This window comes from Hemicordylus capensis, chromosome 1 (genome assembly GCF_027244095.1).
Source record: "Hemicordylus capensis ecotype Gifberg chromosome 1, rHemCap1.1.pri, whole genome shotgun sequence".
NCBI lineage: Eukaryota > Metazoa > Chordata > Lepidosauria > Squamata > Cordylidae > Hemicordylus > Hemicordylus capensis.
In genome coordinates, this window is record NC_069657.1 from 454,145,410 (window position 1) to 454,161,468 (window position 16,059).

At 45.5% G+C, this 16,059-nt stretch overlaps 1 protein-coding gene across 4 annotated transcripts in view; it reads right to left on the bottom strand.

Moving 5' to 3' along the window:
- NCOA1 (nuclear receptor coactivator 1) overlaps positions 1–16,059 on the bottom strand; it is a 374,460-nt gene that overhangs the window by 118,760 nt on the left and 239,641 nt on the right. For all 4 annotated transcript variants that reach the window (XM_053249238.1, XM_053249225.1, XM_053249233.1 and 1 more), the window contains exon 2: positions 1,513–1,618. In XM_053249238.1, the coding sequence (XP_053105213.1) occupies positions 1,513–1,601 (89 nt within the window). In that variant the 5' untranslated portion in view covers positions 1,602–1,618. The remainder of the gene's footprint in view (positions 1–1,512; positions 1,619–16,059) is intronic.

Here is a 16,059-nt window from a genome sequence, read left to right on the forward strand (position 1 = left end):
AATTGTTTTAAGATTTTTGTGTCTGTTTTAACTTGTTTTATGTTATTGTTAACCACCCAGAGTCAAAAGTTTGGGGTGCTGTACAAATTAGATAGATAGATTGATAGATAGATTTATTCTGTGCTATGCTACTATCAAAATAAATCACTTGCATAAACATGGGCAATACTGTTAAACTACTCAGAAAGGGAGGGGAAATAGGAAAAGAAAGTACTGGAGAGAAGGAAACAATGGTTTGTTTCTGCTTTATGCTTTCTCTGCAAATTCTAGAAATCATATCCCGAAGAAAGGTGGATTCCAAATGCATTAGCACTAGTCTCGAAGGGAAGCTCCTTTTCCAAAAGTCGGGAGAATTTGGGAAGCATCCCCATTTCTGAAATGGTGCCAGCCCATCGTGATTTTAAAAAAAAGAATATTTATATTAAAAATAACCAACCTTTTAAAATGCAAAATAAAAATGTGATTTAATTAAGCTGGGGAGGCAACTTTTTAACTGAGCAAAAGATGCTTAATAAATTAATCTAACCAATTAGAGCCAGCGTGGTGTAGTGGTTAGAGTGCTGGACTAGGACCGGGAAGACCCGAGTTCAAATCCCCATTCAGCCATGAGACTTGCTGGGTGACTCTGGGCCAGTCACTTCTCTCTTAGCCTAACCTACTTCACAGGGTTGTTGTGAGGAGGAACTTAAGTATGAAGTACACCGCTCTGGGCTCTTTGGAGGAAGAGCAGGATATAAAATGTAAAATTAATCATCATCATCATCCAGCTAACACTATAGCCCTAGCTAAAAACCTGACTCTTGGATGAGATGGTCTCTTTCGCCTGTCAAAGAGTCAGTGTCGACTCCTGGCGACCACAGAGCCATGTGATCTTCTTTGGTAGACTACAGGAGTATTCCTGTATTCCATTTGCCATTTGAATACCATTGCCTTCTCAGGTAGAAGCAAAATTATCACTTCTGGGGTATGTGTGTTTTTTATTATATATATCCTGCAATACTAAGGAGATGAACAATATTAATTTTCTAAGCTTTTAAATTAGCAGTGAGACTTTAGGACAGGCCTGCTCAACTTTGCCCCCCCCCCCGATGTTTTTGGACTACAATTCCCATAATCCCCATCCACAGTGACCAATAGTCTTCTGTCGGAGGGCCAATGTTGAGCAGCCTTGCTTTTGGATGTGATTTACTTATCTTTATATTTAACAGGATTTTTAAAATGTTTCTTATTTCATAATCCAGTCAACTGTAGAGCGTGGAGTGCGCTAGAGCCTGAATCAATCAATTAAACAGCTTCAACAACAAGCCACCTGTTGCCTTGAGGGAGTGAATAAGAGCAGAAGGGGAGCTGTGCTCTGTCTTCCACAGTAGCTATTCAGACACAGAGCCAAACCCTGGTGGGAAGTGGGAACTTGTTTGAGTGTATGGAATCTGCTCCCATCTGTTTGTGTACTGAGAACAGCAGAACAGCCCCCACCCCTGAGGAGGAACAAATCCCCCAAGCCTTCCTTACCTCTGGGCCAGGGTGTCACAAGGCGACCCCTTCCTCTTCTGGGAATCTGGGTTAGCCGGGTCTGTCGAGCTGTTCCCGAGGCCGCTCATGTTGAGTTAATTCACACCTGAGGAGCAAACAAATACCAGGATCAAGGAACATGACAGCACACAGCAGATAGAAGATCATTAATGAATCATCACCAGCAGCTTCAGGAAACATGACTCAAGTGACCCAGCACGGGTTTGGGGGAAGCCAGTTACTGCCCAACAGCCTTCCCTCTCGTTCAGCAGTCATTATGGTACACTGCAAGCAAACACTGGTCAGGCTTTAACTCAAAACGTTTCCCACACCCTATGCTGTCCTCTGAACTTTGCTAAACTTTAGCACACCTTCTGAAGCACACAACAAAAGGTCAGGAGGGAAGCAAATCTGTCTCCGTCATGAACCTGAGCCTGCCATCCTACACATCTGGCTCAAGTGAAGAGCGCTCAGAAGATGAGAATGCAGAGTGGATCACAGACACCCTTGCAGTACCAGCACATCTCAGTTCTAAGGGGCCAACAATGGACTCAAAAGGACAGCCATCAGTACTGGGGTACCAAGAGGAGGTTCAGAAGAACAGGCTCCACGTGAGACAGCTGAGCTGGAAGAACCATCCCCCCCCCACGCCCTGAGGACACCCCTCTACCCATATCATCTGATTCCAAGGACCCCCTGGGAACTCCGCCGGAGGGAATCAGCATCCCATCGCTGGGGCCTATGGTTAAGGAACAGGTCATGGCCCCTTTAAATGTCTACTGCTGCTGGAACTAGAGGGAGGAGACCGAGACTGGATATTGAAGGGAAGTCTATATAAGGCCTCAGTCTAGAAGGAGCAGTTGCTGAAGCAACATCGTTGTAGAAGCCCTGACTTGTCCTAGTCCTGCTCCTGCATGGAGCTGATTCTCTGGCTCCTGAGCTTGGCCTGTTTAACATTTTTGTTGCCTGCTCCTTGGTGGCTTCCTCAGTTCCTAACCTTGGCCTGCTCAACTCAGATTCCGATTTTCCTGGATCCTGACCTTGGCCTGCTGACCACGGCTAAACGTGATTCTCAGAGATTGGCCCCTGCAGCCTGACCTCCACCTGGTGACCCAACTCTGCACCTGAGAGTGAGTCTGCGCCACGTCTCGGTGGGATATGAGAGCCTCTGACCCCAGCACCTGCCACACTGCCCTGGGCTGCCTCCCACAAAAACACAAGCAATGACTTGCAGGAAGCCCTTCCTTTGACCTTCACCAGCAACAAAGGGTATGGTTGGTGAACAGCCCTTCATCACCTTTCCATTATTTTAAAATAAAGAGAGAGCCCACCCCACCCCGCCCTTAGCAATGCTGCTCAGTCTCCCATAGACATAGCCATTCTACCCAGATCTCAGTGTTCAGTGAGGTGCACTGCCATACCATAGTCCCTGTGGAGGAAAAAGCCCTGGGTCATGCCAGCTAGTCAGTCAGGCCATGAATAACTCAAGGAAAGGAGGCAGAAAGAATCTCCCAAGTAACCAATCAGAACCTGAGCAAAAAACGGCTTCAGTGGACCAGTGAATCCCTCTAACCGGGATTCTCAGATGTTGTTGACAACACCCAGAATCCCCAGCTGCAATGGCTTTTGTTTGGGTATCATGGGAGTTGTAGTCAACAACATCTGGGAACCCCTGTTAGAGGAAACACTGCAGTGGACTTGTTCCCAGGGCGGAATTCCATGCTGTTTTCAGCCCTCATCTCCAGCTAGTGCAATCCACACATTGTTAAAACTAAATTTCAAGTGTTGGTACCTTTATTTGTTTTTGTTTTTGTTTTAATGCAAAACACTGGGAAAAGCAAACAGGCCCACTACCTCCTCAACAACACTCCTCCTATTGCTTTCAATATCATCAACACATTTCTGGTAAGATGCCTGTATGGCTATGATTGCATCTTCCCCCACTAGAAGTTGACCTTGCAGACACAAAGACTCCAACTCTAAGCACATTTCACTTAAAAACAAATCTCAAAGACCACACTAGAATTTACTTCTGAGTAAGCAAACTTAGGATGGCAGCTTGTGTTGATTCCTAAAAGCCAACTCAGTTACTCCTCATCTCAAGAGGTGCCTTTTGCATTGCTCAAATAACTGGGCTCCAGACTCTCAGCTTAAATGCTTAACATTTCAATCACCTAATTGGTCTAAAATGATCCTTTATGCGGCATCTCGTCACTTTTTTGTTAATGCTGAAGTCACTGCTATCAAGACAAAAGAGTTTGTTCCAGAGATCTTTTTAGCAGGTCAATAAGCCTCTCCGCCTTGTGCCAGTCCATGGTCAGCTGCCCTAATTTATGAAGGAAGAAATAATCGAGAATGAGAGAACCACTGGTCAGGAACCAGCCACCCAGGCGATGACCACAGATCTAAATTTATTCCTCTTTTTTGGCACATCTGAAGACTAAAACGATGCAAAAGCAAACTTAATTAGGGGGAAATCCTGGCTCTTTCGAAAGAGGACTGCAAAACTCATCTGTCCTGGGTACAAGAGCTGTGCATTCATCTTACGACTTAGCTTTAGCATGTTTTTCACCCATTTCCTTCGGAGGTTTCCAGCTTGCTTAATCTGCTACTTATTTATATCCTGCTTTGGCTCAGCTTCAAAAAAATTTTTTTTAATTCACACCAGAAAGTACTACATTCATGTGAAAACTTGACTTCAGGATCACGCAGGCCACAAAATCATTCATAAAAGTCTTGAAAAACATAATGGAAGCTAGGTCCTTTGTTCAAAAGGAAAGTTTTTCCAGAATCAGGGCCACAGAATTTGTGGCCCCACCGTGCTCAAGCCCCATTCCAAGAGAAGAAGATTGTGACCTTGGCAGGATCGCCTGCATGTCCAATAAAACAAAGTAGGGCTATGGACAGAACTGCAGGCTTAGCTGAAATCGTTGGCTCTATTCAGACCCTTGATGTAATCTGTTCAGGTTGTGTTTTGTTTTAATTGTAAATCCAGTTTATTTTGCAACATCCCTTGCCAAGGCTGACAAGCCAAAAACAATTTCAACCATCCTAAAAATAACTCTGATGGTTCGGTTGGAAAATGATGTGACCCCGAGAGCTCCAAAGGAGGCTTCTGACTGCAGAGGTGATGTGACTCCTTGCAGTGGTGTAGCCTAAGGTGGGAGGGAGGCAGAGAGGCACTTGAGTTTTTTGCACACAGACAAGGCATGGCTAACAAGTAAAGTATAAAAGGGAAGAAGACTTCTTTCAGAAATTGGAAGGCCTGCCCAAATGAAAAGAACAGAAAGGAACACAAACTCTGGCAAAAGAAATGCAAGGAGAGAATAAGGGAGGTGAAAAGAGAGATTGAAGATGATTTAGCTAAAAGCATCAAGAGGAATAACAAAAAGTTCTTTAAATATATCAGAAGCGGGAAACCTGCCAGGGAGGCGTTAGATGACGAGGGAGTGAAAGGAATTATTGAGGATATGGAGACTGCAGAGAAGCTAAACAAGTTCTTTGCATCTGTTTTCATGCTAGGGGATACTGAGCTTCTGTGTCTGAACTGAGCTTCTCAGGGACAGAGGCTAAAGAACTGGGTTAGATAGAGGTGATGAGAGATGATGTTCTAAACTGTCTGGAATTTTTTTTTAAAAAAATACATCACCAGGGCCAGATGGCATCCACCCGAGTTCTTAAGGAACTCAAATGTGAAATTGCTGACTTCCTTCCAAAAATATGTAACTTATCCCTACAATCAAGCACTGTACCGGAGGATGGAAAGTAGCCACTGTAACGCCAATTTTCAAAAAGGGATCCAGGGGCGATCCGGGAAATTACAGGCTGGTTAGCTTAATGTAAAGCATTCTCAAGGATAAAATTGTTAAGCATATAGAAGAACAGGCCCTGCTGAAGGAGAACCAGCATGGCTTCTTAAAGGCAAATCTTGACTCACCAACGTTTTGGAGTTCTTTGAAAATATCAGCATGTGGATAAAGGTGATCCAGTTGACATACTGTACCTGGACTTTCAAAAACTTTCAACAAAGTTCCTAATCAAAGGCTCTTGAGTAAACTTAGCAGTCATAGGATAAGGGGACAAGGTCATGTTTATTTATTTATTATTTCTCTGGTCATGTTTAGCAATAGCAATAGCACTTACATTTATATACCGCTCTATAGCCAGAGCTCTCTAAGCGGTTTACAATGATTTAGCATATTGCCCCCAACATTCTGGGTACTCATTTTACCGACCTCGGAAGGATAGAAGGCTGAGTCAACCTTGAGCCCCTGGTCAGGATTGAACTTGTAACCTTCTGGTTACAGGGCGGCAGTTTTACCACTGCACCACCAGGGGCTCTGTTTATAAGGTCATGTTTATTTATTTATTATTTCTCTGTGTAAACCGCCCTGGGTCATTTTTGGAAGGGCGGAATATAAATCTAATTTTTTAATAATAATAATGATGATGATGATGATGATGATGTGTGGATCAGTAACTGGAGAGGAAATAGAGGTTAGGAATAAATTGAGTTTTCTCAATGGAGGGAAGTAAGAAGTGCGGTCCCCCAGGGATCGGTACTGGGACCAGTGCTCTTTAACTTGTTCATAAATGATCTAGTTGGGGTAAGCAGCGAAGTGGCAAAATTCGTAGATGACACTGAACTTCCCTCCCTGGCATCTCCAAGACAGGGCTGAGAGAGACTCCTGCCTGCAACCTTGGAGAAGCCGCTGCCAGTCTGTGTATGGTCTGACTAAGTATATGGCAGCTTCCTATGTTCCTATTTAGGGTAGAGAAATCCATAAAAGATTGTGAGGAGCTCCAAAAAGATCTCTCCAAACTGGGGGACTGGGCAACAAAATGGCAAATGCGGTTCAGCGTAAGCAAGTGTAAAGTGATGCATACTGGGGCAAAAAACCACCAACTTCACATATACACTGATGAGATCTGAGCTGTCGGTGACTGACCAGGAGAGAGATCTTGGGGTCGTGCTGGACAGCTCATTGACAGTGTCGATTCAGTGCGTGGCAGCTGTGAAAAAGGCCAATTCCATGCTAGGGATCATTAGGAAGGGGATTAAAAATTAAACTGTTAATATTATAATGCCCTTTTACAAACCTATGGTGCATCCACATCTGGAGTACTGAGTACAGTTTTGGTCACTATATCTTAAGGAGGATATTGTAGAACTGGAAAAAGTGCAGAAGAGGCCAACCTGAACCAAGACTAGTTGAAGGACAGGAAAAAGGAAACCAAGGGTAGGAATAAATGGACAGTTCTCTAAACTGAGGGAAGTAAGAAGTGGGGTCCCCCAGTGATAGGTACTGGGACTGGTGCTCTTTAACTTGTTCCGGCTCTTCCCGTCACCCAAGCCTTTATTATTTCCCCATAGAGGCTCACATTTCCCCTTTCTGCCATCCCTCCTTGAGCCCCCCCCCCCGCTTCCCCATCCACTCCTCCCTAAGCCCGGCTCTGGACTGTTGGCATTGACTGGGCTTTATGAGGCTGTGGCTGCTCTGTTCGTAGCGGCTCTTGCCGCATCATCAGTTCATGCCGCTGCAGACTCTCCCGCCACCTGCCACGGCTGCACTCTCATTGGCATGGCCTCCTACCTTGCCCTGCCGGATAGCCGGGCTTCTCCAGTCTGCCCTGGAGAGAGATTGTCTCTCCATCCTCACGGGTACTGGGGCTTTGGGGCAGAGGCTGTTCCCCACACAGAGGCTGAAAAATGTTTGTTAAAAGGCACATACACTGGAAAGTAAAGAAACCCCAACATACATTGTTATATTGCCCAAAGCAATATTGAATAAGATTGTTCCCTGTCCCCATAGAGCTCACAATCTAAAAAGAAATGCAAGGTAGAGCCCAGCAACAGTCACACAAGGGGCACTGTCCCCCCCCCCCCCCGCTAAACATAAAGGCATCAGCCCTTTGAAAATCGCCTCTTGCTCAGTAGCTCCACAGCCAGTATGGTCTATAGGAACATAGGAAGCTGCCATATACTGTCTATGGACAGAGGCTTAGCACCAAAGAACTGTGAGAGGAAGAGAAAATGTAGCAGTAGCATGAGCAGCGGTATTCTGTGAGCTATGGTGCAAATGCAGAACCATAATGTATCAGAAGATGAGAAACATGATGAGCAAGGAAGATATTACCTGTACTGCAAACTAGTAGGCCAAAAGGTGGTCTTGAAAGCAGCTTCCACAAGAATGGATCTGAATTTGTGGTCACTTTTATCACACGACACAACATTCTGCCACTAGGCTGGTAACAACCCTTTTCTGAGCCAGAAGACCCGAGAGGCCTGCAGTCACCCAAGGATTCAATAAATAATAATAATTTATATGGGCATGAGGAACCATACTCTATCTCAGCTGCCCAGATAGAAGGCAGGGGGTCCACCTCAAAAGTGTATCTCTTGGTACTACCCTAGTTATGAAGCACAGAATGTTGACGTTGGAAGGGGAGAGGAGAGGAGAGCTGGTCTTGTGGTAGCAAGCATGACTTGTCCCCATAGCTAAGCAGGGTCTGCCCTGGTTGCATATGAATGGGAGACTTGATGTGTGAGCACTGCAAGATATTCCTCTCAGGGGATGAAGCCGCTCTGGGAAGAGCATCTAGGTTTCAAGTTCCCTCCCTGGCTTCTCCAAGATAGGGCTGAGAGAGATTCCTGCCTGCAACCTTGGAGAAGCCACTGCCAGTCTGTGAAGACAATACTGAGCTAGATAGACCAATGGTCTGACTCAGTATATGGTAGTTTCCTATGTTCCTAAGGGACCTTGGAGGTCTTCCAGGCCAGCCCCCTGCTCAGAGCAGGAGACTGCTGCAGCATCCCTGACACCAAGGGTCCTCCGGCTTGTTTGAAAACCTCCAGGTGAGGAACATCCATGACAGCATGAAGCAAACTCTTCCACTGTCTTACAGTTAGGAAATGCTTCCCAATGTACCACTTGAATCCACTTCCTTGTAATTCCAGCCCCTTGGAACATATGAAACTGCCTTAGACTGCGTTGGACTATCAGTCCATCTAGCCCAGCATGGATTATAGTGCCCCAGGGCATCAGGCAGAGTTTTTCCTCGTCATGTGCTACTTGATCCCTTTTACTAGCTGGGGACTGGACCTAAGACCCTCTGCATGCCCTGCATGTGCTCCACCGCTGAACCAGTGGGCAGGGCCAGGAGCAAGCTGTGCAAAGAGGCAAGGATAGAGCGGGTGAGCCAGGAGTGGGGTATTTCATAGGCTGAAGCGGCACTCTTGCCTTTGCCACAATGTGCACAGATGAGTGAGAAACCCTCTCGGCAGGCGCATGCTCCAGCCATTCAGCGACAAACTCCCTTGTGTTGCTCAGGAACTGAGCAGGGAGAGACACCTAAAGGGAAGCTTTCCCCTCCTCACTTAGGCACTCCACTTCATCCCTCTCTGTGTACTGAGTTTTCAGAGGCTTTTGGCAGCTGAGCTAGGAGAAAATGACTGGGGCCCGGAAGCGAGAAGAGGAAACTCCCTTTTGGATCACAGGGTCATAGGAAGCTGCCTTCAACTGAGGCAGACCGTTGGGTCCACCTAGCATTGCCTGCACAGACCAAGAACTTTCCCAGAAAGCAGATGTCACCAAGGGTTTTCTGCGAGTTGCCACAAAAAACTGACGCAAAAAGTGGATTTTTTTGTTTACTCTGGATATAAATTGGGCTACATTCTAATGCACAATGAAAAACCTGAATTGTGTGTGAAGTGCTCCCCGATAGCTCACAGGGACTTTGGGGTAAGTCTGGCTGATATGTGAATGCATACCTCCATTCTGGAGGAGATGCGAACTAAAAGCTGGGTGTGAAAAACTTCCAGCAGGGCCTTTCCCAGCCCTACCTGGAAATACCAAACACAAATGCTCTGCTACTGAGCGACAGCCCATTCCCTGGAGCTCAGGTGCTCCAGTCTGATTTTTACAGCCCTGTTCAGCTGCCAACTCCTCCGTCCTAAACCCAGATACAACAGCCGGTGGAGTGCGAAGGGCTCTGCCTTCGAAAGGTTCCTCTACGCAACTGTTTCTGTCAGGAGAAGAAAAGCGGTTATTGTGGACTCCAGAACTGTCTACAGTGACTCTTGGGTAACTGGTTCTCCTGGGATCCTTGAAACTATGGCTGAAGTTTAACCCCAAGCTGCAGCTGGCCATTGGAAACGCTACAGCCCACAGGGACACGTCCCAGATTAGTTTATCAGTGAACTGGGGAGAACTGAGAGGACAAACATTTAACCTGCAACCACAGGTGGTGAGAAGCCACATTAGGAAGCTGTTGCTAACACTTTCAATACTAAAAAGGTTTTCTTGGACAGTTAATTATTGTTCCTGTAACCATCATCCAAATACCTTCCAACTGGGTGGATGCAGGCAGAGTTACACCTCTGCTCAGCGCCTCTAACAAGCAGCCCACTGGGCACTAACCTTCATGCCTGGAACTTAAGTCTCCATTCTTCAGGTTTTGCAGATTACCAAAGCCACTTGTTGGTGTGGCAAGGGCAAGGCAACACATAATAAATTTATGTAACGCCTCGCCACACCAACAATTGGTTTCTGTAATCTGAAAGAAAGAAAGAAAAAGCAAGTTCTTGACGAAATGCCTCAACTGAGCCAGAAAGGGCACGGCTGTGACTTGATTTTGTAGGTGGAATTTTCTGCCTTTGACATCTTACACAGAGGAAAGTGCCAACAGTTCATGTCCAGAGAATCACATAAGTTACCAGCCAAGGAAAACAAGCATGACGTTGCCTGGGGGAGGCCGGGATAATCCTGGGATCCATCTGTCATTGGATGGATGAGAGCCACCTGTCTCCATGCCAAATTCTGCTTGTGTTTTCATCTCACCGGCTGCATGCAACCTATCCCAGCATCTTCCAAATGCAGACTTCCCGCTGTATAACAGGATGCCGATTCTTGACTGTAGTTTGAAAAGCACTACCCGATTGTGGCCCAATTGTTAACGCCAGGCTCCAGATTAAAATCAAACAGTTGTCTAAGCAGCATTGCTCTTCCCTTTGCCCCAGGCTGAGTATTAGGGTGATGCTGACAGATGGAGCTATTAGCACCGCTATGTGGACAAAGCCCCTCTGAAGAGCAGACATCCTGCCTGACATTCAGCAAATGAGCGAGCTTTGCTCAGAGGGACTCCTCCAGGTCTCAGAAGCAGCACCAATCCAGAACCAAATAATCCAGCTAAGTTCTCCTCCTTTTGAAAGGCATCTACAGTAAGGTTTCTCATACCTTACTAGAGTCATGAAGACAACTATAGATTTACCAGCCTCCAAATATTTTCGAAAGCTACCTGCCTGCACATAAACATGCTGGCATGGTGGTTTGGGACACCTGCCTGGCCAGACCTCAGGGGGCTCATAGTGAACGAACCAATAGCCAACTGGATGTGCTGGAGGAAATTCTCCCGAGAATAGGTAGGAGGGAATGCAAGATCTCCGCCTTCCCCCCACACGGCCACTAGGATTCTCTACAGGAGTGCCTTCTCCCACACAAGCCTGACTGGATGTGACATTCGTCAGCAGAGGCTCTTCTCTGGGTCCCCCCTCTGCTTTCTGAAGGTTGTGGTGACCAGGGAGAGGACCCCATCTGTGTCATGTCCTCCCCAGAAGGTTCACCTGGCACCAGGTGAGGACTTTCCCCCCCTCTTGGCCAAACCTTTCAGTATGTCATCTGGCTGCTTTCAAACCTGCAGACAATTTGTACTGATACTGAAGGATGGCACTCTAAGAAATGGTTTTATTTTTCTTCTTCCTGTTTTTATGATTATGCATACCCTCCTGGGAGTTTTTACACTGAAGGGGGGCTGATAAAGATTTAATTAATTACTAAATCAGCAGCATAGGCAAATAGGAACCCAGTGTAGATGGGGCATACCTTGCACTGAAAGAGCACACCTGATCTGCACAAAATGCCACATGTAGGCATGCTCTCTGCAGGCCGTTCCAAACATTATGGAATAAGAGTAGGCCATGTGTAAATATCATGCGGGAAGCAGGCAGTGTTCCTTCTTAACAGAAAATACCAGATGTCCTTGACTACACCTCCCAACATCCTCAGCCAAAGTCCACTGCAGCTAGGGATTCTGGCTTTTAATTAAATACTGTTTTAATAGTTTTAACATTGTTTTAAAATATTGTTTTAAAATTTTAAATTGTTGTAATGTGTTAACTTTTTCTACTGTCATTTATTTTCACGAATGTTTTAATTTTTCTGTTGTCATTTATTTTGCTTTGTTGTAATACGCCCAGAGACGCAAGTTTTGGGTGGTGTAAAAATGTTAAATAAATAAATAAAAATCAATCAATAGGAGTAGTGGCACCCTCCCAATCCCACACTTCCAAAAATCAAACCCTCTGAGCAGAGAAGGCGGCCATCTGCCCCAAACGAGGCTTTCAAAGGAACACTCATCGACTGAGCCTCTCCGCGTTCATCTCTGTAGGCAGGCAATGCTCAGGATTAATTACTAGCAATGTGGAGCGTCAACTCTAATGCTTTCTGCTGAAACACCCTGTCTTGTAAGCTCTCCTATCCTTTCCCCAGAAGGTGACTGCTCACAAGATGATTCCCATATCTGACTCAGTGTATCAGAAATGATCACCATTCTAAGTGGTGACGTTAGACGTATCTGCCTGGCTTCAAGACAAGAAATGAGCAGAAGTGACTACTAAAATACTGCTGTTGCTTGAGAAGAGAGCAAGATCCTTTTTTAAAAAAAACCTTTCCAACAGCAATTTTAAAAGTTCAGCATTAACAACCACCATGCTCTGTCTGGTCCTGTTTGCTTCATGCAGCAGGGAGCTTTGTTTTCTGAAGAGTCCCTTTCGACTGGTGGCCACCAAGCTAGGCAGGCAAAGCAAAGAGCCTGGCCTGCCCAGGTGACGTCTGCGTGCAGGGAATGAAGTCACTCTCTGTAGCGACATCATGTATTCACTCACTCTCTATGCTGCCTTCCTGCTAAAGCACTCAAGGCAGCTGGCATGTTATAACCACGGACTGTATCGTAGAAGGCATGATAAAGACGGAAAAAGGAATAGGGAGGGAAGTACCAACTCCTTTAAGTCACCGAACGGCATCATAATCAGGTGGGATGGCCACTGTGGAAGGCAGTTCTGGGAGCAGAGAAGCCAAAATTTATTTATTTAGCAAATTTGTAGGCGGTTTACAATGTCAAACAAACCAAGAATTTAACAGCTAAAACATATAAAAGATCAAATGAAAATACCCATAAAAGCACACCAACTAACTAAAAAGCTTGGCTGAAGAGATCATTGTTCCCTCTAAGGCGTGCGTACATGTGTGTGCTCACAAGTTTTTGGATGTCTGCTCAGTTCATTTTAGATCCCGCTCAGGTTGAATCAGGAAGGTCCCATTCTGAACACATGTGCGGGCACGCTGCCTTGATACTGCCGCTCAGAACAAAACGCATTCCGCACAGAGATGAAAAAAATTAGAGATGCTAAAAAATTGCTCTAAAAAATTAGAGACTGGAAGAGATGAGTCCTTGTTTCCTAAAAGCCAACAGGGATGGAGCAGCTCTAATCTCAGCAGGAAGTGCATTCCACAGTCACGGGGCAACCACAGAGAAGGCTCTGCCACCAGACAAGCTGTCAGCACCCTCAGACAAACCTCCCCTGAAGATCTTAACAGGTAGCAGGGTTCATAATGAAGGCGGCGTTCTCTTAAATAGTGTGGGCTCAAGCTGTTATGGATTTTAGAGGTAGTAACCAACCCTTTGTATTTTGCTTGAAACAACAAATGGACATTCTTTCCAGCCAGGCCAATGGAGGGGGGCTCATGCATCTGCCCTCCAAGGCAGCCAGCTGGAATGGCTGCTGATGAATGTAGTTCTGGAGAGAGGCGAATGGTCGTGGCTCCTAGCTGTGTCATCTCTCCTTAAGGAGCAGTCAGGTGGAACAGGGACCCATCTTGGGGAAGGGAGCTGGTGTTGTGGTAGCGAATATGAATTGTTCCCTTTGCTAAGCAGGCTCTGCCTTGGTTTGCATTTGGATGGGTGACTCCAAGTGAGCACTATAACATATTCCCCTTAGTGGATGGGGACTGTCGCTCAGTGGAAGAGCAGTTGCTTGCATGTAGAAGATCCCAGGTTCACTCCCTGGCAGCATCTCCAAGTAGGGCTGGGAGAGGCTCCTGCCTGAAACCTTGGAGAGCCACTGCCAGTCAGTGCAGGCAATACTGAGCTTGATGGACCAAGAGTCTGACTCAGTAAAAGGCACCTTATAAGGAAAGGTGACCCATTCCTTAACTATACTTTGTGCATCACTGCAAGAGGCCACAGGATTTATGGCTTTAGCTTTAGGAATCTCCTGCAGTGGGATTCATGTGGAAAGGGTACTATTATTTATGTAGTGCCACACTAAACATGATGCTTAGGGTAACCTAAATTGTTGACAACAAAGGAGTGGCAGGCGAGCGATGAATCTGAGTGAGGGCAGTGGTCATACAAGCTTAGGCTTAGAAGTTAGGCCCGTTCTACTACTGATCCCGCCAAATATTAGCACTGAGCTTCCTCTCATTTCTGCTGATTTTCAGATCACTCTGTTATTAAGAGGCATTATTTGAGTCTCCACCCCATTTACTTTGTTCTTTGTTTCAACTTCACTCATCCTTGACTATGGACCTGACATGGGGGCGGCTTTCGCTCTTTGTTTTCTCCCCCACCCCACCCTTTCTCTTTGCAGCTTGCATTCACTTCATTCTCTCTTGTATGAAACTAACTGCTCAAAATCAGAAGAAATGCAGAAAGAGAAGGGAGAAAGGAAGAATCACCATTAACTAACCCCTGATATGTGGAAGATGTATTAGAGAAAAATATTTAGTAAATAACTTTTGTTCAACTTATGAAGCTGTCTTATACTGAGCTGGATTATTGGTCTTTCCAGCCCAGTATTCTTTACTCCAACTGGCAGCAGTTCTCTAGGCAAGAAGAGGTCTCTCTCCTAACTGTTATCCAATTTTTAAAAAAGTGAAAATACCATAGAATGAACCTTCAGTCTTTAATGCAAGCAAGGCATGTGCTGTATTGACTGATCTATGGCCCATTCTCTGAAATGAACCTACTTTATACCAGTCCATCTTGCTCAGTATTGACTTCTCTGACTGGTAGCAAGTCTTTCCCAACCTGATACCCAAAATCCTTTGCCTGGAGATGCTAGGAATCAAACATAGGTCCTCCCGCATGGAATGCTCAGCTATAGCCCCTCCCTCCACTATAATAAGAATCACAGTTTGCAATGAAGTCTGCGAGTTTGAGAACACAGTAAACGATGCCTTACATAGTCTATCCAAAGGGGCATTATATCCCCTATAATACAAGAGCTCAATTGCATCCCACAATGGCTCTGGTGTCTGTAAAACCAAGTACAATCAGCAGGAAGGAAACAGCTTGGATCTCACTGGATTTTGGATCAGCTTTTCTCATAAAGCTCTCCAGCACTCTTGAAAGATATACAGTCTGTAACAGAGGATCTGCCCTGTGTGATCTCCCTAGAAACCAAAGACAGAAAGGACGTTTGATGTTTTGAATGTAAAAACTAGAACCTGGAAAAGGCTGCTCCTGAATTTGGGTCAACATTAGCATATCCACCCAATTTAACATTTTAAAAAATCAAGCTTCACATTAACATTCTGGATTGCAAACAGAGGGCATGTCCAGTAAGCAAGCAAGCAAGCACAAACTGATCCAGCCACCATGACATGTGCAGAGCAACAAAGGAACAGAACAAAAGAACTGTGTATTGATTAGCCACCAGGTTCTACAAATTAGCGACGTGGCTGGAAAGACAGCAGCCCTTTCATTTATTATTATTACTGCACAGGAAGATAGTTTTGACAAAGCACCATAAAGTCACTAATGACACATGCCTAGATCTTCACCAAAGCTCCAACTTATTTCAGCTTAGAACCACATGGCTTAGCTCAAATCTAGAGATTCTGTCTTTTACATAGCTTCCAGAAACATCTAACACTGAGGAGAACAGAGTCTAACTGTTGAGAACTATCTTAAACATCTTGTCTCTGTGTTAGGAAGAGCACCTTATTCCATATTACTTATTAGGAAATTCACTGAAGATTCAAATCGACTCCTTTCCAGCGGCTGTTTCCCTTTCAGCATGCCAAATGGTTCCATTACTCCCGAGTTGTTGTGCTTATGGAAATGACAGAGTTGTTATAAATAGGAATGCGACATTAAACACATGCAGTGGTTAACAAAGAATGTTTCCCACCTTGCTGCTCTTCCACTTGCAGGCCAATGGCTTACTCCGTGGTGGAGCAGGTGAGAGAATGTGGGCGGAGAGGTGGAGTGGCTGTGGTCTATAAGAATACTATCTCCCTTACCAGGATCCTAGTCAGGGAGTTGGCCTATATTGAATGTGTGTTCCTAAGTCTAAGGACCAAGGATAGATTGGGACTTCTGTTGGTATACGGATCACCTCGTTGTCCAACAGAGTCCCTAACTGAGCTGATGGACCTGGTTGCTGAGCTGGCATTGGGGTGGACCAGGTTGTTGTTGGTGGGGGAC